The 24,300-nt window shown below is 41.7% G+C and overlaps 1 protein-coding gene across 1 annotated transcript in view; it reads left to right on the forward strand.

Annotated features, from left to right (window-relative positions):
• Nucleotides 1–24,300, forward strand: part of arel1 (apoptosis resistant E3 ubiquitin protein ligase 1) — a 90,108-nt gene that overhangs the window by 23,673 nt on the left and 42,135 nt on the right. The window contains 5 exon segments of the mRNA XM_060829395.1: nucleotides 4,709–4,880; nucleotides 10,613–10,688; nucleotides 10,690–10,819; nucleotides 10,918–10,989; nucleotides 11,376–11,602. Of these exon segments, the coding sequence (XP_060685378.1) occupies nucleotides 4,709–4,880; nucleotides 10,613–10,688; nucleotides 10,690–10,819; nucleotides 10,918–10,989; nucleotides 11,376–11,602 (677 nt within the window).

The raw sequence follows: 24,300 nt of genomic DNA on the forward strand, positions 1-24,300 counted from the left end.
CATGGGCAAACAAACAGCCGGAGGAGTTAAATCCAGACAAATGTGAGGTGATTTAATTTGGAAGGTTTAGTACGTTTGGCAATTATACAGTGAACGGTAGAACCCTGAGGAGTATTGCTATTCTGAGGATTCTGGGTGTGTAGATCCACAGATCACTGAAGGTGGCATCACCGATAGATGGTTAACAAAGGTTTCTGGAATGCTTGTCTTCATTGGATGGGACATTGAATATAAGGATAGGCAGATTATGCTGCAGCTTTATAGAACTTCAGTTAGACCACATTTGGTTAATTGCATACAGTTTCTGGTCACCACACTGTCAGAAGAATGTGGATGCTTTGAAGAGGGTACAGAAAAGGTTTATCTAAATGTTGGCCTGTTTGGAGAATTTTAGTGACGAAGAAAGGTTGGATAGACTGTGTTTGTTTTCACTGGAATGCAAGAGGTTGAGGGGTGATCCAATGGAAGTTTGTGATTGGCATGGATAGAGTGGAAAGTATTTGGCTTTTCCCCCCAGAGTGGAAGGGTCAATTACTAGGGAACACAGGTTCGATGTTAGAGGAGGTGTGGTGGGGGTCTGTAAAAGAGAAATATGAGGCAAGTTTTTCTCTCACAAGATAGTGAGTGCCTGGAACGTGCTACCAGAGGAGACACGTAAAATAATAGCATTCAAGAAACATCTGAACACATTCATGAATAGGAAGAGAATAAGGGGATATGGAATTTGCCCTTAGTATGGAAGGGCAAAATGTGTCAGTGCAGGCTTAAGAGGACCAAAGGCCTTCTTTCTGTGCTGAAGTGTTGTGTGGAAGGGAGAGTGGAAGAATTTTTAAGTCTGAGTAAAGAGAATGATATTTCCTGAATTGCATTGTTCTTTTTTTTTCATTAATTCATTCGAAGGTGTCTCTGGCTAGGCAACATTTATTGCCCATCCCAAATTGAGTTAATAGCCAACAACATTGCTGTGGGTTGGGAGTCACGTGTCAGCCAGACCAAATAAGGATGGCAGTTTCCTTCCCTAAAGGACATTAGTGAACCAGATGGGTTTTTCTGACAATCGACAATAGATTCATGGTCATCGTTAGATTCTGTGGAGTTATGGTCAATGTAAGCCAGTGACTTTGCTGGAAACAGCCTTTTTTTTAAAGTTGTAATCTGTCAGTTTCCAGAGTGGGTGCTATGGCCCTTAAGAGACCTGTTTGTTTATTTTTGAATTTTCAACTTCTTTGTTTCCAATTTGTGACAGAGATGGAATCCAAACTTGAAGAGAAACTATTGAAAGAGCACTGTTGTCGCCATTGTATCCTGTAGACCTTACCTCTGCTTAAAATCAAAAACGAGATATTTGTGATATACACAGTGTTCTGTGCCATTCCGACTTCTCAGATACTGAAGTAAGCCTGTATCTGTATGCAACAAGACCTGGACAGTGTCCAGGTTTGGTCTGATGTGTGGTGTGATTATTACTTGCCCAACTCTAATGAGAGAATCTAATTATCCCTTGATGTTTAATAGCATTACCATCACTGACCCCCCCCCCCCCCCCTCCCCCTGACCCCCCTTATCAATATCTTGAGATTATCTTTAACTAGCAACTAAACTACCCAGCCACATAAGGTACTACAACAACAGGTCAGAAGCTTGCAATTCTATGGTGAGTAACTCAATTCCTGTCTGTATAATGCAATACCAGTTTATAGTCCCACAGGTTTATTTTGAAGTAAAAGCGTTCCTGATGAAGGAGCAGTGCTCTGAAATGAACCTGTTGGACTATAATCTGATGTTGTGTGATTTTTAACTTCAAGACTGTAGTGCTGAACAGCACAGCAAGTCAGGCAGCATCCGTGGAGTAGGAGAATCAACGTTCGGGCACACGCCCTTCATCAGGATGTCAAAGGATTCCTGATGATGGGCTTGTGCCCAAAACGTCGATTCTCCTGTTCCTCAGATGCTGCCTGACCTGCTGTGCTTTTCCAGCAACACACTTTCAACTCTGCTCTCCAGCATCTGCAGTCCTCACTTACTCCTGTTTTTTAACTTTGTCCACCCTAATCCAATGCCGGTGCCTCCACATCATGTTTCCGTAATGCCTGACCGCTAACAAGGCACAAGTCAGGAGTTTAATGGGATATTTGCCTGGCTCCAAAAGCACGCAAGAAACTCAACACCTTCCAGGACACAGCATCCACTTGATTGACAGTCTCATCCATCACCTTTAATATTCACTTCATTTGCTACCTATGCACAGTGGCAGTATTTGTAGTTCAAACTGTACTGCAGCGATTTCCCAAGCTCCTTTGACAACATCTTCTAAACCTATGACCTCTATCACTTGTAAGGCAAAGGACAGCAGACGCATGGGATAGCGTCACATGCAAATTTGCCTCCAAGCCACATCCTGACTTGGGACTAATATTGTTGCTCCTTCACTGTCACCAGGTCTCTCTCTCAGAATTCCCTTAACAGCACTGTGGACGTACCCACATCCCAAGGATTGTAGCAGTTCGGAAGGTAGTTCATTACCATCTTCTTGAGGGAATGGGAAATAAATGTAGATAAAAATTAGGGATGGGCAATAATTGTGGACAGGTGGGTTAGTCAGTTTGAAGATGATTTAAAGTTCTGTGGAATTGTGGATAGTTTACAAGGTTGTCAAAGGATACAGTGGGATACAGATCAGTTGCAGATATGAGCGGAGAAATAGCAGATGGAGTTTGATCTGGGTTAGTGTGAGGAGCTGTACTTTGGGAGCTCAAATGTTAGGGAAATGTATATAGTCAATGACCGGACCCTGAACAGCATTGATGTACAGAGGGATCTTGGGGTTCAAGTCCATAGCTCCCTGAAAGTGGTCACGCAATTAGGCATGGTGGTAAAGAAGGCATTTGACATGCTTACCTTTATCAAATCTTAGAATCCCTACAGTGAGCAAACAGGCCCTTTGGCTCAACAAATCCAATCCGACCCTCCGAAGAGTAACCCACCCAGACTTAATCTCCTACCCTGTTATCCTATTTTTACTCCTGACTAATGCACCTAACCTACGTGGTTGGGGAATTGAGTACAAGAGTCAAAATGTCAAGCTTTATCAGACTTTGGTTAGGCCACACTTAGAAAATTGCGGTTGATTCTAGTTGCCACATTACAGGAAGGATGTGGAAGCTTTGGAGAAGATGAAGAGGTTTACCAGGATGCTGCATGGATTAGAGGGTATGAACTGTAAGGAGAGCTAGAAAAACTCAGTTTTTTTTTTCTGGAGTGGCGGAGGCTAACAGGCAACTTGATGGAAGTTTATCGAATTGAGGTGCATCAGAAGGGTTGACGGTCAGAATCTCTTTCTCAGAGTTGAAATGCTAATTCTAGAGAGCATGTATTTAAGGTGAGAGGTGGCAAGTTCAGAGGAAATGCTAGGGGCAAGTTTTTAGATAGAGTAGTAGAAGTCTGGAACATGCTGCCAGGGGTGGTGAAGGAGGCAGAAACAATCGGGGATATAAGGGACTTTTAGATAAGCGCATGAAATGCAAGCAATGGAGGGATACAGAAAGTGCAGGCAGATTGGTTTAATTTGGCATCATGTTCGGCACAACATCATTGGCTGAAGGGCCCATTCCTGTGCTGTGCTTACATCCTGTCCTATGTTCTAAATGCTGACCTAGCCAGTGATTACCACATCCCATGAACAAATTAATGAGAAAAGGATGTAAGAAACAGGCAAGCTTATCCTAACATTTCACAAGAAGAATGGTGGTCATCTAACAGCTGGCGATTGGCACACAATTGGGTCAAACCATCTTAGTGAGTTTCAGTCTCTTGTCATCAAAGCAGTGATGTTAGCATAGTCTTTTGCATAAATTAAGCTTCTTTTGCGACTAGTAGCTTCTGCATATGGGATGGTTGGTTGTAATTTAGTTTCAGTTTTCATCCAGATAAAACAATGGTGGATGTGTAAGAGAGCTGTCTAGCCATGTCTTCTATTAATCCATGTTCGGTCTAATGAGAAACTTGGTCAGCTTGTTAAGTTAGGTGACCGTACAATTGTACATCTGTGACCTGGCTTTCTTTAAAGGCATTGTCTTGTAAGTTGAAGTCCCATGTACTGAATCAGTGAGTAGAATTCAAGATAGTGTCCCTACTCCTGGACCAGAGGACCAGGGTTCAGATTCAATAATATTAGAAAAATAGAATTAAAGACCATACATTGTAACTTTGTAACCTGGTTGGCACTGCTCCCTCACAGCACCAGGGACCCTCACCATTCGATTCTAGCTTCGAGCAAACGTCTGTGTGGAGTTTGCACATTCTCCCCATGTCTGCATGGGTTTCCTCTGGGTGCTCCGCTTTCCTCCCACAGTCCAAAGATGTGCAGCTTAGGTGAATTGGTCATGCTAAATTGCCCATAGTGTTCATTAGGTGCATTAGTCAAATGTAAATGTAAAGTAATGGGATTGGTTACTCTTTGGATGGTTGGTGTGGACTTGTTGAGCCAAATGGCCTATTTCTACACAGTAGAGATTATAAGTTCTAAATACTTCAAAAGTGCTGCATTGGCTCACTTCTGGCAGTCAATGAAAGCATCATATGAGTATAACTGTTTCTGTTTTTAAATGAAACAAATTTTACTTCCCTACTGGAATCTCTGTAAGGTTGGCAATTGTCAGTCCAAAAGCTATTGGATGAAGTCCACTCATTCTATGTGTTTTATTTGCAGGTGTGCAGAATTTAGATGCACTAGCAGTGCCGAGTACTTTGTTCCGTCTGAAGGTAGCATTCTTGGATGACTGTGCGGTTCAGAAGATAGAAGCAGCCCAATGCCAACTGGTGAAGGAATTAGCACTGCAGGAGTGGCTCTTCACTCAGGGTCAAGAGCACCGTTTCCATGTGTACGTTTGCAAAGAAAATAACGTTGAATTTTTGTATATATGCTGCCTATGTTACCTGGGAAGGGTTATAGTCTCCAAGAATTAATGTGTCTCTGCAAATGGTATCGAGTATATAGCCCTATGCCAGCCATTTGGAGAAACAAGCAAAGCTTGACAATAATGGTCATGTTATTTCTCTCCATCTCCCAGAGTCGAAAAGTGGCTCGCTTGTGAGGTACTGCAACTAGCAGTCTGGCAGAGAATCCAGTAAACTCCTCATGATCATGGTAGGCAGATGTTGTGAATATCAGGCATGCTTTGGAATATACTTGGGTTCAAACCATGCTCTATCAAGCATTCACCAATCCAGCCATTACTTATTTTTCAACTTGTATAGATTCAAAGTAACAAACCCGTGATTTTCAATTGGGCTGTTTCTGCTTTTAACTTTTCTTTTTTAGAAAAACAAACTTATTTTGGGCCACTGTAAAGAGCTAACTTCTTAATTTAACAACAACATGGAAATTTCAGTCTGTAAATCCACAGAAAGTTAATTTGGAAAATAGACACTATATTATTGCATTCAGGAGTGTTTTTCTGATGTTGGCATTTAAGTATGCTAGAGTTAAAGGAATACATGCAATCAGTGTTTATACCTCACATGGAATATGGGCATTGCTGGCAAGACTGATCTCTATTAGTAATCTCAAATTTCCCTTGAAATGAATGATTTTCTTGGGCAATTTCAGAGGGCAATTAAGAATAAATCTGTTGATCTGGAGTTAGATCAGGTATGGTGGTCAGATTTCCTTCTTTTGGAACACCAATGAGTTAAATGAATTTTAATAACAATTAGTAATGGCAACCATGAAACTAAGGATAGCTTTCAATTCAAAATTGTGTAAATTAAATTTAAATCCCACTAGCTGCCACAGTGGGATTTTTACCTATGTCCTCAAAGTATTAAAATAAAAGCAAAATACTGTAGGTGCTGGAAATTTGAAATAAAGACAATATTGGTAAATGCTGGACAAACTAAGCATGTCTGAAGGCATCTGTGGAGAGAGAAAGAGTTGACATTTCAAAATGTTAATTTTGTTTCTGTCAATAAGGATGCTGCCAAACCTGCTAAGTTTGTTTAGTATCTTGTTCTTATACCTCAAAGCATTAGTTTGAGCCTCTGGTTTACTATGTCAGGGACATTGCCACTAGATCACCATCTCCTCCTACTCTGCAATTCATTAATGTCAAATATTCCTTCTGTAATTTTAGAGAGAATTTTTAATTGACTGCTGCAGTCTCACTGGTTTCTTGTCCAGTCTGACTAAGCTTCTCTTTGACCTGCTCACAGCATAAACTGTTCAACTACTTGGCAACCAATCACATTGTTGTTGGCTGGCAGTGGACCTTTGTCATTGATAATAAGTTCCTCATTCACTAACCAATCGGCTTCACTTGTCAACACCACTCCGTTCCAATAGAAAGGCAGAACATTTTTCAAATTTTTTTTAGTTGATGTTGAAGTGAAAACTGATGAATATTAATGTGCAAAAATTGAAAAGGACCTTGAACAAAATCTCAGTGGGCAAGCTAAATAAGATTAAAGTCATCAAGATGTACAGCACGGAAAGAGACCCTTCGATCTAACTCGTTCCCACTGACCAGATGTCCTAATTTAATCCAGTTCCATTTGCCAACATATGTCCCTCTAAACCCTTCCTATTCATATACCCATTCAGATACTTTTTAAATGTTATGTTTATAACCAGCCTACACCACTTCCTCTGATAGCTCATTCCATACATGCGTCACCCTTTGCACGGAAAGGTTGCCACTTAGGTCCCTATTAAATTTTTCCCCTGTCATCATAAACCTATGTCCCCCAGTTCTGGACTGCTCATTCCCAGGGAAAAGACCTTGTTTATTTATCCTATTCATGCCCCTCATGATTTCATAAACCTTTATATGGCCACCCCTCAGCCTCTGATGCTCCAGGGAAAACAGCCCCAGCCTATTCAACCTCTCCCTATGGCGCAAATTCTCCTATGGTGCAAATCCTCCAACCCTGGCAACATCCTTGTAAATCTTTTCCGAACCCTTTCAAGTTTCACAACTTCCTTCCGATAGGAGGGAGACCAGAATTGCGCAAAATATTCCAAGAGTGAAGTAACCAATATCCTGTACAGCCTCAATGTGACCTGCCAACTCCTGTACTCGTTGCTCTGACCAATAAAGGAAAGCATATCTATCTACCTGTAACTTCATTTTCAAGAAACTATGAACCTGCAATCCAAAGTCTCTGTTCAACAACAGTGCCCAAAAACTTACCATTTTAAATGTATAAGTCCTGCCTTGATTTGCCTTTCCAAAATGTAGCACTTCACGTTTATCTACATTAAACTCCATCTGGTGATCAGAAAAAAAGGGATAGTGCAGATGTAGGCCGTGTTCCCTTGAGTTGAAAAATGTGGTGCTGGAAATGAGCAGCAGGCCAGGCAACATCTGAGGAGCAGGTGAATCGATGTTTCAGGCATATAAGCCCTTCTTCAGGAATGAGGCTGGTGTGCCAAGTGGGCTGAGATAAAAGGGGAGGGGGGATTTGGGGGAGGGGCGCTGGGAATACGATAGGTGGAAGGAGGTGAGGCTGATAGGCCGGGGGGGGGGGGGGGCAGAGAGATCGGGAAGAAGATTGCAGGTCAAGGGGGCAGTACTGAATCCAGGGATTGGGACTTATATAAGGTGGGGGGAGGGGAAATGAGGAAGCTGGAGAAATCTACATTCATCCCGTGTGGTTGGAGGGTTCCTAGGTGGAAGATAAGGCGCTCTTCTGCCAGGCATCGTGTTGCCATGGTCTGGCGACGAAGGAGGCCAAGGACCTGCAAGTCCTTGACGGAGTGGGAGGGGGAGTTAAAATGTTCAGCCATGAGACGGTTGGGTTGGTTGGTGCGGGTGTCCCAGAAGTGTTCCCTGAAATGTTCCGCAAGTAGGCGGCCTGTCTCCCCAATGTAGGGGAGACCACATCGGGTGCAGCGGATACAGTAAATGATGTGTGTGGAGGTGCAGGTGAATTTGTGATGGATATGGTAGGATCCACTGGGGCCTTGGAGGGAGGTGAGGGGGGAGGCGTGGGTGCAAGTTTTGCACTCCTTGCATTTGCAGGGGAAGGTGACGGGAGTGGAGGTTGGTTGGTGGGGGGGTTGTGGACCTGACAAGGGAGTTGCGGAGGGAATGGTCTCTCCGGAGGGGTGGGGAGGGAAATATATCCCTGGTGGTGGGGTCTGTTTGGAGGTGGCGGAAATGATGGAGGATGATACGATGTATCCGGACGTTGGTGGGGTGGAATGTGAGGACCAGTGGGGTTCTGTCCTGGTAGCGATTGGAGGGGCAGGGTTCAAGGGTCGAGGTGCAGGAAGTGGTGAAGATACGGTGGAGAACATCGTCGACCATGTTGGAGGGGAAATTGTGGTCTTTGAAGAAGGAGGCCACTTGGGTTGTTCAGTAGTGGAATTGGTCCTCCTGGGAGCAGATGCAGTGGAGGTGAAAGAATTGGGAAAATGGGGTGGCGTTTTTACAGGGGGCAGGGTGGGAGAAGGTGTAATCTAGGTAGCTGTGGGAATCGGTCGTTTTGTAGTAAATGTCTGTGTTGAGTCGGTGGCCTGAGATAGAAATGGAGAGGTCTAGGAAGGGGAGGGAAGAGTCTGAGACGGTCCAGGTAAATTTGAGGTCGGGGTGGAAGGTGTTAGTAAAGTGGATGAACTGTTCAACCTCCTCGTGGGAGCACGAGGTAGCGCAAATACAATCATCGATGTAGCGGAGCCAGTTGGATCATGGCTGCTGTTCTACCTTAACTTTGTTGTATCCTCTTATTCCATGGGTTACAGAGACAGCGATTCAGTATACAAATTGCAAAACAGATAATGTATTGCTCAAGATGACTCTTTTTAACCACTTTGGTAGACTTGAGAGTTTGGAAGGTGGTCTTATTCATATTTGAATTTTGATAGAGATAATGAGTTGAGTGAGAAAAACATTTCGCTCAAAAGAGGATCTTGCAGCCTGTCATGATGGTGTTAAATTGAAAGTAAAGTGAAAATGAGAAGGGCCATTAGTCACATCCTGTTTTGAATACATATATTTTTCACAAAAACTTAAAAACTGCAAACCTTGAAAATCTCAAACAAAAGCAGAAACTGCTGGAATTGCACAGATCACTCAGTATCTGTGGAGTGTAGACGTGTTAACTGTGTGTTGTCTTCATCTTCAGAGCTGAAATCTCTTGTGTGGGCATGCGTTTTAAGCATTTACAGAATGAGAGAAAAGAGGGAACCATCAAATAGATGAACCAGTGCAGGAGCAAAGTATCAAAAATATAATTAGGTAACAAATCATCTTAGACAATGGAAGGGAGAATGGGAGAATTATAGAAACAAAGGCTATGAAAATAATTCATAATTCAGTGAGAGCCACATCCTTAGAAATGTTGAGAAAGTAAAGTGCACAATCCAGGTCAGCGAGCGGTTTGGATAGCCAATGCACTTGGATGTATCGAATGGTATAAAAAACAGCCAGTCAGTTTTTGCCCAACTCACATACAAACTACTGCAGTTAAATGTTTTCACCCCAAATAGTAACCTGCTGTTCCCTACTTTGTACCTGCTCCACTTTCTGCAGTGAGCACAAGCAAATATACTTCATATTATCAATATCCCTGACATTAACACAAGTCTGAGATTATATACTTGATTTTTTTATCACCATAGTTGACTTGTCTGTTCTCTTCACTGATGCTGACTAGATTGTTTCCTGCAGTTTTATATTTATTTTTGTTTATTCCCGTTTTTACCATTTTTCTTGCTCCAGTTTCGCTTGTGCTCTCCAATGAAACTGAATTTGTCCCATTTGTCTTTTTTAGCAGAATTCTATCTACTTTACCGTGTAATTTATCAATGGTTTAAGGCTCGAAAAAGTTATTCTTAAAATTAGGTTTGCTAATGATTCTGACTTGACCTTCTGGTTCTCCTTTGCTGGTTTTTATGTATTAGTCTTAACTACATTTGGGTTATTGGTTAAAATTTGGATCATTGCCAATAATTTCTGAAAGTGCAAATGAATAGCATGTACAACCTCCCTTCCATCTATCAAACCTATTGATTCCTCAGCATTCTAATAAATATATTTATTTTTAAAATGATGAGGTGCATATCATTCTATACTCAATCATCCTTCTATACTAGTTTAGAAGGATGAGGGGGCATCTAATTGAAACTTATAGAATACTGAATGGCCTGGACAGAGTGAATGTTGCGAAGATGTTTCCGTCATTCGTAAAGACTAGGACTCGAGGGCACAGCATTAGAGTAAAGGGGAAGACCTTTTAGAACGGAGATAAGGAGCAACTTCTTCAACCAGAGAGTAGTGGATCTATGGAATTCATTGCCATTGAAGGTTGTGGAGGCCGGACTATTGAGTGTATTTAAGACAGAAGTAGGTTCTTTATTGACATGGGGATCGATGGTAATAGGGAGAAAATGGGAGTATGGGGCTTGAGAAACTTATGATTGAATGGCAGAGCAGACTTGATGGGCTGAATGGCCTAACTTCTGCTTCTCTGTCTTATGGTCTTCTGGCCTTGTATGTCTATCCTCTGTCCTCAAGAGATGCTGTTGAATTGTTTTTTTTCCCCCCAGAGGTAGAACAGTAGCTGATTGACTTGAGTGGTAATGTCAGCTTTCTAATTTCATGCTTCCATACAGGATAAAATCATTGAGCTGCAGCACCCTTACTGATCTGATCCAGTTTGACAGTGAATCGCAGGTAGCTCTCACAGCCAAGGGGTTACATCTACGGTGACTACCACAGGAAGATCCTTGAGATTACAAAGAGCCCCCTAGAGTGGGAACACAAACTAAAGCTTGTACACAACTTAGTCCAGAGACGCAGAGTTGAAAAGTGGTCTGTAGGTATGTAAAATATCAACCACTTTAAAATATTGCATTTGTGATTCAAGCCTTTCTTCAACTTAGGTGATTTTACTTATTAAGTTAAACTTATTTTTTAGTGGGAGCAGTGGTTTTTGCCTCTAGTACCACTCTTCGCACTCTAAAGAGAGACCTGATGTTTATCGTTGTTGGTGAGTATATTTGATTATCTTCCTCAGGACTGTAATTCTCCGTAATTGACCTCTTAAGGAGAGGGATACTTGTTTAAAAAAAAATCAAAGCATAGACCTTATGCACATGCATTCTCTCTCATAGTTTCACTTGAATAGAAACTTAGTAAGTTTCCCACACCATTGGGAGTGATTTGTGATGGTAGGCTTTATAATATGTTACTTCACATTGTTCATTGGTAGCACCAGTCTCTAATATCAAACACAATTCACTATTTACAATTATTAATATTTTCCATCTAATTTGTGTTAGCGAAATCACTAAAATTTGTATTTTTTGTAACGTTTATGTATTCATAGTTAATTTGAAAAAAAAGTCAAGAAACAACTTTTGTATTTGTGTGCAGGTGGCATCGCAGTTTCCATAATAGCATTCCTCTTTACTGCCAAGTTTCTCTATGAGCTATTCGCACGGGTTATCAGCTTTCTTCAAAATGACAACAGAGGTAGGCGAGGAAACCGCACCATTTATGACTACGTGCGTGGGAACTATCTGGATCCCAGGTCATGCTTAGTAACTTGGGATTGGAAGGATTCTCCGGAAGTTGGGCATATCATGACCTTTAGGATACATGTAAGTAACAATATTTTAGTCTCTCTAATTTAGAAAGGCTATGAGACTAAATCTCATGTCTCAATGTAGGTGAGATTTCCATGCTATGTACTTTCTTAATCTGAAATGGAGAATAGAGTGCAGTAGGTAACCAGAGCACAGACCCAGTAATATTTCTGATTTCAGTTCTGTCCTTATTTTACCTAAAACCATGATTCAGTCTTAGAACATAGAACATTACAGCGCAGTACAGACCCTTTGGCCCTCGATGTTGCGCCACCCTGTCATACTAATCTGAAGCTGAAAATATGTTGCTGGAAAAGTACAGCAGGTCAGGCAGCATCCAAGGAACAGGAAATTCGACGTTTCGGGCATAAGCCCTTCATCAGGAATTATGCCCGAAATGTCGAATTTCCTGTTCCTTGGATGCTGCCTGACCTGCTGCGCTTTTCCAGCAACATATTTTCAGCTCTGACCTCCAGCATCTGCAGACCTCACTTTCTCCCCATACTAATCTGAAGCCCATCCCATCTACATTATTCCATGTATGTCCATATGCCTGTCCAATGATGACTTAAATGCACTTAAACTTGGCGAATCTACGACCATTGCAGGCAAAGCATTCCATACCTTTACTACTCGGAGTAAAGAAACTACCTCTGACATCTGTCTTGTACCTATCTCCCCTCACTTTAAAGTTGTGTCCCCTCGTGTTTGCCGTTCCCATACTTGGAAAAAGGCTCTCCCTGTCCACTCTATCTAACCCATTGATTATCTTGTATGTCTCTATTAAGTCACCTCACAACCTTCTTCTCTCTAATGAGAACAGCCTCAAGGCCCTCAGCCTTTCCTTGTAAGACATTCCTTCCATACCAGGCAACATCCTAGTAAATCTCCTCTGCACCCTTTGCAAAGCTTCCACATCCTTCTTATTCAAAGTTTGGGAGAAGATTTGTAGTCGGGTGCTCATTGTTGTGGTTCTGTTCGCCGAGCTAGGAATTTGTGTTGCAGATGTTTCGTTCCCTGTCTAGGTGACATCCTCAGTGCTTAGGAGCCTCCTGTGAAGCGCTTCTATGTTGTTTCCTCCGGTATTTATGGTTGTTTGTCTCTGCCGCTTTCGGTTGTCAGTTCCAGCTGTCCACTGCAGTGGTCAGTATATTGGGTCCAGGTCAATGTGTTTGTTGATAGAATCTGTGGAAGAGTGCCATGCCTCTAGGAATTCCCTGGCTGTTCTCTGTTTGGCTTGTCCTGTAATAGTAGTGTTGTCCCAGACGAACTCATGTTGCTTGTCATCTGTGTGTGTGGCTACTAAGGATAGCTGGTCGTGTCGTTTCGTGGCTAGTTAGCATTCATGAATATGGATCGTTAGCTGTCTTCCTGTTTGTCCTATGTAGTGTTTTGTGCAGTACTTGCATGGGACTTTGTACACTACGTTGGTTTTGCCAATGCTGGGTATCGGCTCCTTTGTCCTGGTGAGTTGTTGTCTGAGAGTGGCTGTTGGTTTGTGTGCTGTTATGAGTCCTAGTGGTCGCAGTAGTCTTGCTGTCACTTCAGAAATGTTCTTGATGTATGGTAGTGTGGCATGTCCTCATTCCGTTGTCTTTCCCTTAGGCATCTGTGGATGAAATTGCGGGGGTATCCATTTTTGGTGAATACATTGTAGAGGTGTTCTTCTTCCTCTTTTTGCAGTTCTGGTGTACTGCAGTGTGTTGTGGCCCTTTTGAACAGTGTCTTGATGCAACTTCTTTTGTGTGTGTTGGGGTGGTTGTTTTCGTAGTTCAGGACTTGGTCTGTGTGTAGCTTTCCTGTATACCTTTCAGTGTTCTCTGTACCATCACGTCTAGGAATGGGAGTTGGTTGTCCTTTTCTTCGTCTCTAGTGAATCTGATTCCTGTGAGTGTGGCGTTGATGATCCAGTGTGTGTTCTCTATTTTTGTGTTTTTAATCATTACAAAGGTGTCATCCACATATCTGACTCAGAGTTTGGGTTGAATTTGCAGTAAGACTGTTTGCTCTATTCTCTGCATTACAGCTTCTGCTATGAGTCCAGAGATGGGTGAGCCCATGGGTGTGCCGTTGATTTGTTCATATATTTGGTTGTTAAATGTGAAGTGTGTTGTGCAGTAGTTTGAGTATGCAGTCTTTGTTGATAGATTCCCCGTCTTGTTGTCTGTTCTGTATGTCCAGCAGGTTGGCTATTGTTTCTCTGGCTAGGGTTTTGTTGATAGAGGTGAACAGTGCCATTACATCGAATGAGACCATAGTTTCTTCCTTGTCTATGTGTATATTTCTATGATGTCCAAGAATTCCTGTGTTGACTGTATAGTGTGTCTGGATCCGCTGATCAGGTGTTTCAGTTTCTGTTGTAGTTCTTTAGCCAGTTTGTGTGATGGTGTCCCTGGTAGCGATACGATGGGTCTGAGTGGGATGTTTGGTTTGTGCACTTTAGGTAGTCCATAGGATCTGGGGGTGTTGTTGCTTTCAGGTTTCATTCTCTGTAGGTCAAACCTGGTTATCTGTCCGTTTTTTTTGTAGGTTCCTCAGTATTGTTTGTCCTATTGGTGAGTTGTGGGGTGGGGTCACACTCCCTCTTTTGGTAGGTGTTGGTATCTGCAAGTAGTTGTTGTGCTTTCTGGATGTACTCTGCTTTGTCCAGGATGACCGTCATTCTGCCTTTGTCTGCTGGTAGTATGATTATGTTCTTATCATTTCTTAGTGTTTTTAGTGCTTCCCTCTCCTTGGTGTTGAGGTTGTGTGTTTGTCTTTTCCTTGTTATCAGGGGTACGTTACTTTGTCTCACTGTTTGATGTGTCTCTTCTGTCAGTCCATTGTTTCAACTAGCCGACCAGCTATCCTCGGTAGCCACACACACAGATGACAAGCAACATCAGTTCGACTGGGACAAAACTACTATTATAGGACAAGCCAAACAGAGAACATCCAGGGAATTCGAGGCATGGCACTCATCCACAGGTGCAATCAATAAGCACATCGACCTGGACCCAATATACCGGCCACTGCAGCGGACAGCTGGAACTGACAACCGGAAGCGGCAGAGACAAACCACTGTAAATACCGGAGGAAACAACATAGAAGTGCTTCACAGGAGGCTTCCAAGCACTGAGAATGTCACCTAGACAGGGAACGAAACGTCTGCAACACAAATTTCCAGCTCGGCGAACAGAACCACAACAACATCCTTCTTATAATGCGATGACCAGAACTGTACACAATACTCCAAGTGTGGCCGTACCAGAGCTTTGTTCAGCTGTAGCATAACCTCCTGGTTCTGGAACTCAATCCCTCTATTAATAAAGGCCAAAACACTGTATGCCTTCTTAACAACCCTGGGTGGTAACTTTCAGGGATCTGTGTACATGGACACCAAGATCTCTCTGCTCATCTGCACTCCCAAGATTCTTACCATTAGCCCAGTACTTTGCATTCCGATTACTCCATCCAAAGTGTATCACCTCACACTTGTCCACATTAAACTCCATTTGCCACCTCTCAGCCCAGCTCTGCATCCTATCTATGTCTCTCTGCAACCTATTACATCCTTCAACACTATCCACAACTCCACCAACCTTAGTGTCATCCACAAATTTACTAACCCACCCTTCTAAGCACTCATCCAGGTCATTTATTAAAATGGCAAACAGCAGTGGACCCAACACCAACCCTTGCGGTATACCACTAGTAACTGGACACCAAGATGATTATGTAAGGGGCAACTTTTTCACGCAGAGGGTGGTACGTGTATGGAATGAGCTGCCAGAGGAAATGGTGGAGGCTGGTACAATTGCAATATTTAAGAGGCATTTGGATTGGTATATGAATAGGAAGGGTTTCGAGGGATATGGGCCCGGTGCTGGCAGGTAGGACTTGATTGGGTTGGGATATCTGGCCGGGTTGAACCGAAGGGTCTGTTTCCGTGCTGTACATCTCTATGACTCTATGTTCCATCAACTACAACCCTCTGTTTTCTTTCAGCAAGCCAATTACTGATCCAAACTGCTATGTCTCCCACAATCCCATTCCTCCGCATTTTGTACAATAGCCTACTGTGGGGAACCTTATCGAACACCTTGCTGGAATCCATATACACCACATCAACTGGTTTACTCTCATCTACCTGTTTGGTCACTTTGTCAAAAAAGACAATAAGATTCGTTAGGCACGACCTACCCTTCACAAAACCGTGCTGACTGTCCCTCATCAGATTATTCTTTTCTAGATGGTTATAAATCCTATCTCTTATAACCTTTTCCAACACTTTACCAATAACTGAAGTGAGACTCACTGGTCTGTAATTACCAGGGTTGTCTCTACTACCCTTCTGAAGAAGGGAACCACATTTGCTATCCTCCAGTCCTCAGGCACTATTCCTGTAGACAATGATGATTTGAAGATCAATGCCAAAGGTTCGGCAATCTCTTCCCGTGCTTCCCAGAGGATCCTAGGATAGATCCCATCCGGCCAGGGGACTTGTCTTAATGAGGTATGGAAGTTGATTGTAATTTAGGAAGCAGGGAAGTACAGTTTGTTGCATTAGATTTGATTTGCTCTAAGGACAAAGAATGAATAGATGCATTGCAGTCATGAAGATGGAAGGATACACTTGTAACATAGATTGTTTAGATAGGTGGCTTCCATTACTAATGTGGATGTCAAAGTTTGCAATAATTTGTTCACACAAAAGTGGGACAGAACTGTAACAAAAAAAAAACTTTGAGCAAATTCATGCATCCAAGTTTGAGACTTTACGTATAATATTGATTATAAGAATGTACAAAATCTGGACTTGAAATCTTAGGTACAAATGAAGCAAATAAAACTGAGTAGTGTCAGGGTTCAGTAACTGCATCAAGTTGAAAAGAAGGACTTGTCTTCACGTAGCATTTTATTAGTATTCTCAGAAATGTTTCAAAGAATTGCTGACATATCAACCCAATGACAGCATTACTCGGAGAGATCCACAACAACAATGGAATAATTGACTAGCTAATCTGTGCTGTCGGATTGAAGGCATGATATTGTCAGGCCACTAGAAGAACAATTTGCTGCTCTGACGGAACACCTCAAAGTGCATATGAGCCAATGGAACGCTAGACTTTCATCTTGGTATGTCATCTACAAACAGCTACCTGTAAAACTAATGTGCACTGACGCACCACTTTTGATTGTGTCACCTTTTTATTTTTAAAAGTTATTGAATCATAGAGTGGGTCTGTTTTATTGATTATTTCTTAACTGTCTTGAGAAGATGGTAGTGAAGGTCTATATTAAATTGCAGATATTCATCTGGCGTAAGGTATTGTCACAATGCCATTTGTGTAGGGAGTTCCAACATTTTGACCCAGCGACAATGAAGGAGCATAGACCCACAACATCTTGATGAGGAATCTAGAGTAGAACTTTCAGGGGGTCTACTAATATTTAAATCGTCAACCTTCCGGAGATACTAAGAAAACAATCATCTGCGGCAATCAGATACTGCAAAAAGTAACTACATTGAATTTATCTCGCAATCAAATTCTGAGCTATGAGATCACTCCCAAAAGTATAATTTTGAGATTTGTGGTCACAAATGATCAGTTAATAGTCACACTTTCAGTGTGATATCTCTCAGTGCTTTGCATCAATAAGGCTAAAATCTGAGTTATTTACAGGAGGCAAAAAGGGAGAAATTGAGAATTTTGGGCTGGATAGGGTAAAGCTAAAGTTCTAATAGACGTTTGGAAGCAGGGAGGGAGACGGAGGGAATTGGAGGCAGCGAGTCAGAGGATCAGACTGAGTAACAGTTGGATTGGGTCTTGAATTTGTAAAGCAGATTTTATAAGCTAAAGATATTCCAAAGAATTTCATAGTCACTGGTGTAATTTTGATGTTGGAAATATGGCAAACAGTTTGTTGGCAGCAAGCTCCCATGTGATAATGACCAAAGTCTTACTTTTGTAGTTGAGGCATGAATACCAACCAGGTCACTAAATCTAAAACTCCAGCTCCTCCTCATAGTATCTTCATAGGATCCTTCATAGGATACAGAGAGAGCCATTGACAACTCAAATTAATAACTCAATTCATCCAGCATTCCAAACCTCCCTGAGTACTACAGCTATCCCTCTGCAATCCATATTTTTAATAAGTGTATGTCCACACAGAGCTGTTGGCAGAAATATATTGAGACTGCAGAGCAATTTAAAAGCTCAGGCCAGATTTTTGAAATAAACTTAGCCCAGTGATGAGTGGAGTTTGGAAAGTATGGAGAATGATGAAAGATACAGAATTCTATGCAATTAGAACATGAAATAACAGAAGAAGAGATTAATTCAGTGATTTATGCTTGTACTGCTCTTTTTAAAAACATCCAATTCAGCACCATTTCTACTGTTTTCTCAGCTTTGTAAATTCTGTTCAAGTGATTATCTAATTCAATTTGTAAGTTTCTGTAGAATCTGCTTCAACCACCTGCTCAGATAATGCATTTCAGATCATCATACCTCACTGCGAAAGACTGATTCTCCCCAACCCTTTTGCTCAGTACTGTCGATGTCTTTGTTCTGATCCTTCTGCCATTGGAAGCAGCTTTACACTTCTTAGAATATTATCAGAACCCTTCACAATCTTGAATACTACTTTATCTCTCCCTCTGGCCTTGTCTAGCTGAAAAGAGAAAATGCCATCTTTTATCATTCCACCACATAATTGATGTCCTTATTTTTTGGTGTTACTCTGCATTTTCTCCCAAGACTGTGATATCCTTCCTAAAATATCATTCTCTGAATTGGGAACAATACTCTAGTAACTAAGGATGGTATTTGCAAATTTCTGCGCGGATTATCTATTGCCTCCAGCGTTATACTCAGTTATAGACTTATAGAAAACATGTTTTCAGTTGCTTATAGAATGAGCGCTAGGTATTGTGTTCTGAGCTACAGTAAAGCCTTTAATCATAGAGGGAAATAAGAATGGATATACCAAAGGTTATGTGTGGGCATGCTACCCCAATTGATATCAGTAACTTCAACTAATAACAAAACAAGATTTGTGGAAGTGAATCTACTCTAATATGGCTTCTGACATGGTCCCAACAGATACATCCACAACATAGACCAGTTTAAACTGGCACAAACATCAGTTTATCTTGTGTTTATCAAGCAGGCAAGAAGAAATTTATATTGAACCTACAAAGTGGGGCTTTCCAAGTGCAGTTTGTTTCCACTGTGAAGTTGAGTTTGCAATTAAGAACATTCTGGAATCTGGTTTAAACCTGGCTGGTTTAAATATTGTTTTGGCCTTAACAGTAACGTTACATCCAATTCTGAACACTACACTTTAGGAAGGATGTGAAGGCATTAGAGAAGATTCAGGAGTATTTTTTTTCCTGAGTTGAGGAACTTCAGTTATATAGACAGACTTAAGTTGGGGCTTTTCTATTTGAAGAAGAGAAGTTTGAACAGAGTTTAAAGAGCTTCCAGTTTTCACAGGGACAGCAAGAGAATTGTTCATTCTTCTCAGCAGTTGCACAGCAAGGAAAACAGTTCTATTTTATAAACTTGCACTGAATTCAGTATTGTCATACCCAGAACATACTAATAACCTGTGAAACCTTTATCATTTGGAAAGGAGTTGTTCACTTTTTGTTTAAGTATTAATACAATATTTTAACAAAGCCAGTGTTGCTAATGTGCTTGGTGCAAGGTGATATAAGACCCATTACTCAAAAGCACCATTAAAGAGAAGTTATGTAGTTTTTGGCCCATCTGAGAAACAATTGAGATATTTGGAGTAATGAGGTTTACTATGAACTGCAATATACTGAAACACTTATAGGATCTAACAGTATTTAGTTGAGTATGTTTCATGACTACTGGATATTTCAAAGTACTTTAAATTACTAAGATACTTCTTTGAACTGTGGTCACTATTACAGGAAACAGCACCAATTTCAGTGTGTGGAATTGATGGATAACTGTTGATGAGAACAATAGGCATAGCTTCCCCTACCTTTCTCTGAACTATTGCTGTTAGATATTTGATATCCACCTGAAGCAGGCAGATGTACCCTCTGTTTAGCACCTCGTCTGTGGTATGGCACCTGCACCATTGCAGTATTTAACTTTTGAACTGAAGTTGTGGAATGAAACTTGAATCTTCTGACGCAGAAGAAAAGTGCTACAACCAAGCCATTGCTGACACCAAATTGAACTGTCAATGGGATTTCTCAAGACAGAATTGCAAACCCAACTGTGCCAACATCAGAAGGCACCAAGCAAAGGGTAGATCTTTCCAAACAAAAGAAAGATTGAAGACACAGTGATATGCTAGGGAGCTCCTAGTTTTCTTGGGAACAGTGACAGCATTGTTTTTCACCATTGTGACCATGAAAGAGGCACAGTATGTGGTGAGATTTAAGAGGGATGAGGCTAAATACGCTCAACATTACTCCTTTCTTGTCTTGGAAATGTAGTGCTTTTATTTTAATCAACCATTTTCTATTCAGCCTGTTCAAAGGTGTTATGACACATCTGTGGAATAGAACTTGAACCCAGACCTACTGGCTTAGAGGTAGGGATGGTACCACTGTTGTGCAAGAGCCCTTAAAGAATTCTGCTCACTCTTTAATATCCAGAAGTGTTATCTCACATGACCAAACAGCTTTGCTCTCACCACCAAGTCACCTGTGTTTTCCTTTGTATATTAATACCACTAATAAATCACCCATGTTTTCTAATGGATCAGTTTACAAAATTCCATTAAGGGCAATGCAGACTACCAAAGGTGAGGGAGGGGGAAATAAAGCACTCCAGCCCTTGTCGTGTCTGACTTTCTCTAAACGTATTAGGAGCATAAGTGAGAATGTTGATTTTTTTTTATTCTCATCAGTCTATTCTGCGATGTTATGGTACACCTCTAGAGCAAGTGGGAATTGAAACCAAGTCTCCTGCTCAGAAGTGGGGTTGCTACCATTGCACAACAAGAGCCATTAGCGATACAAACTTGATTAGTTAGGCCACATGGCTGATTGAGGTGTTGCAATTTATTTCAGATATTTATATATTTAGATTGTTATAAATCTTGCAACACACCTCTGGAACTAGTGGGACTTGGATTGAGATCTTCTAGTCCAGAAGTACGGGCACTCCCACCATGCCTCCAGAGCTCTAAGGACTGTCCTTTTGGGTATTTTCTAATCAACCCATTTAGAGATGTTATTTCACACTTCTGGAGCAGTTAGGACTTGGACCCAGGTCTCCTCGCTCAGTGATGGACTCACTACCACAAGAGCCCTGAGGAGAACTCTGATCTTTGAATGCTTTTAAGGCAGAAGTACATACATTCTTGTTAAGCAAGTGCTTCAGACATTATCATGAGTAGGCAATGTTTTATGTTGCTATACCAGTTACTTGCAGCTTGTGATTGGCATGGAGTGCTGCAAATGATCCTTCCTCCTGAACTGAAAGTTACATTTGAATTCTATGTTTTCTAATCAACCTGTTCAGGAATGTTCTTCTACACTTCTGGAGTAGATGGCACTTAAACCCAGGTTTCCTGGCTCAGACCCTGCCATGTACCACAAGAACTCTGAACTTGCTTTTCCTTTGTTTTGTTTATTTTCCATTTCTTTCCCTTTTTTTTGTTTCTGTTCAGAAGTGCTCTTACACAGGTGTAAACATTTTTCTTCCATCACCAAGTCGCCCCAGTAAGAACACTGCTGTTAAGTACAAAAATCAAATGAATGCACCTTTTTTCAGTCAACTCTAAAGTTGATCCTTAAAAGCACCCATATTTCTAACTGACACCCTTCTGATCATGACAACTCTGAATCAATTGAATGCTTGCACCTCTTCATCCAGTTTGCAATGGGTTTCCCAGTGGTCAGACCACTGCTTTTCCTGAACCATTTCAATGATGTAAACTTGTGATGTGCAGGGTGCAATTTTAAAGTTTGCAGATGTCACAAAACATGGAATTATCATGAACTTTGAGCAGGGTAATGATGGATGTCAAAAGGATGTAGACTGGCTGGAAATGGTGGACATGTAGCAGATAAAACTTAATGTTGAGAACTACAAAGAGGCATAAATTACAAAAATACAGAAGTTATGGTGAACCTTATGTAAATAGGTGGTTTTGTCTCACTGGAATAGTGTGTTCAATTCTGGATAATGAACTTTGGGGGTATAAGTGAAGAGGCTGCAGAGAAAAAAGAATGGTTGTCGAGACGAGGAAATTTAGTTCAAAGGTAGCTTGGATAATTTGAGACAATTCTCCTTTGAGAAGAGAGCATTGAGAGGACGTTTGATGGAGGCCTTCAAAATCATGAGGAGTTTGGATGTAGTATGCAATGGTGAAATGTTCCCATGGAAGGAAAAAGTTAAGAACGAGCAGATACAAATTTAAGTTGATAGTCAAAGAGCACAGAGGTGAAATGTGGAAATACTTAGCATGTTTTAAGGATCTAAGTGCTTGCCTAAGTATCTGATGGAAACAGATTTGGTTGTTGTTTTCAGAAGGATTTTGAGTAATTACCTGATGAGACCCTTTTTAAATTCATCATGGGATGTAGGCGTCAATGAGAGGATCAAATATGAAGGTAGGCTAGCCAGTAATATTAGAAATGATCGTAAAAGTTTCTTTCAATACATAAGAAACAAGCGACAGGCAAAAGTAGACATTGGGCCACTTCAAACTGATGCTGGAAGCCTAGTGATGGGAGATAAGGAAATAGCAGGAGAACTTAACAAGTACTTTGCGCCAGTTTTCGCAGTGGAAGACATGAATAATATCCCAAAAATTAAAGGGAGTCAGGGGGCTGAGTTGAGTATGGTTGCCATTACAAAAGAGAAAGTGCTAGAAAAGCTAAAAGGTCTTAAAATTGATAAATCTCCTGGCCCCGATGGGATACACCCTAGAATTCTGAGAGAGGTGGCTGAGGAAATAGCGGAGGCATTGGTTAAGATCTTTCAAAAGTCACTGGAGTCAGGGAAAGCCCCGGATGATTGGAAGATCACTGTTGTAACCCCCTTGTTTAAGAAAGGATCAAGACAAAAGGTGGAAAATTATAGGCCAATTAGCCTAACTTCGGTTGTTGGTAAAATTCTAGAATCCATCATTAAGGATGAGGTTTCTAAATTCTTGGAAGAGCAGAGTCTGATTAGAACAAGTCAACATGGATTTAGTAAGGGGAGGTTGTGTCTGACAAACCTGTTAGAATTCTTTTGAAGAGGTGACAAGTAGGTTAGACCAGGGGAACCCAGTGGATGTGGTCTATCTAGACTTCCAAAAGGCCTTTGATAAGGTGCCACACGGGAGGCTGCTGAGCAAGGTGAGGGCCCATGGTGTTCGAGGTGAGCTACTGGTATGGATTGAGGATTGGCTGTCTGACAGAAGGCAGAGAGTTGGGATAAAAGGTTCATTTTCGGAATGGCAGCCGGTGACAAGCGGTGTCACGCAGGGTTCAGTGTTGGGGCCGCAGCTGTTCACATTATATACTAATCTAGATGAAGGGACTGGGGGCATTCTAGCGAAGTTTGCTGATGATACAAAGTTAGGTGGACAGGCAGGTAGTACTGAGGAAGTGAGGAGCTGCAGAAGGATCTAGACAGTTTGAGAGAGTGGTCCAGGAAATGGTTGATGGAATTCAACGTGAGCAAATGCGAGGTCTTGCACTTTGGAAAAAAGAATAAAAGCATATTTTCTAAATGGTGAGAAAATTTGTAAAGCCAAAGTACAAAGGGATCTGGGAGTGCTAGTCGAGGATTCTCTCAAGGTAAACATGCAGGTTGAGTCCGTGATTAAGAAAGTGAATGCAATGTTGTCATTTATCTCAAGAGGGTTGGAATTTAAAAGCACCGTTGTGCTACTGAGACTTTATAAAGCTCTGGTTAGGCCCCATTTGGAGTACTGTGTCCAGTTTTGGTCCCCACACCTCAAGAAGGACGTACTGGCACTGGAACGTGTCCACTGGTAATTCACACGGATGATCCCTGGAATGATTGGTCTAACATACAAGGAACGGCTGAGGATCCTGGGATTGTATTCATTGGAGTTTAGAAGATTTAGGGGAGACTTAATAGAAACTTACAAGATAATACATGGCTTGGAAAGGGTGGATGCTAGGAAATTGTTTCCGTTAGGCGAGGAAACTAGGACCCGTGGACACAGCCTTAAAATTAGTGGGGGTCAATTCAGAACAGAAATGTGGAGACATTTCTTCAGCCAGAGAGTGGTGGGCCTGTGGAATTCATTGCCGCAGAGTGCAGTGGAGGCCAGGACGCTAAATGTCTTCAAGGCAGAGATTTGATAGATTTTTGACGTCACGAGGAATTAAGGGCAATGGGGAGAATGCTGGTAAGTGGAGTTGAAATTCCCATCAGCCATGATTGAATGGCGGAGTGGACTCGATGGGCCAAATGGCCTTACTTCTCCTATGTCTTATGGCCTAATGACCAGGCCAACATTTATTGTCCATCCTTAATTGCTCCTGAGGGCAGTTGATATTAAACCACATTGCTGTGGGTCTGGAATCACATGTTGGCCTGACCTGGTAAGGGCAGATTTCCTTCCTTAAAGGGCATTAGCAAACTAGATGGTTTTTTCTGACAATTGACAATGGTTTCATGGTGTTGATTCCAGACTTTTATTGGATTCAATTTCCACCACATGCCACGGTGGGATTCGAACCTATTTCCCCAGAACATTACCTGGTTCTC

Source organism: Hemiscyllium ocellatum, chromosome 8 (assembly GCF_020745735.1).
Source record: "Hemiscyllium ocellatum isolate sHemOce1 chromosome 8, sHemOce1.pat.X.cur, whole genome shotgun sequence".
NCBI classification, from domain to species: domain Eukaryota; kingdom Metazoa; phylum Chordata; class Chondrichthyes; order Orectolobiformes; family Hemiscylliidae; genus Hemiscyllium; species Hemiscyllium ocellatum.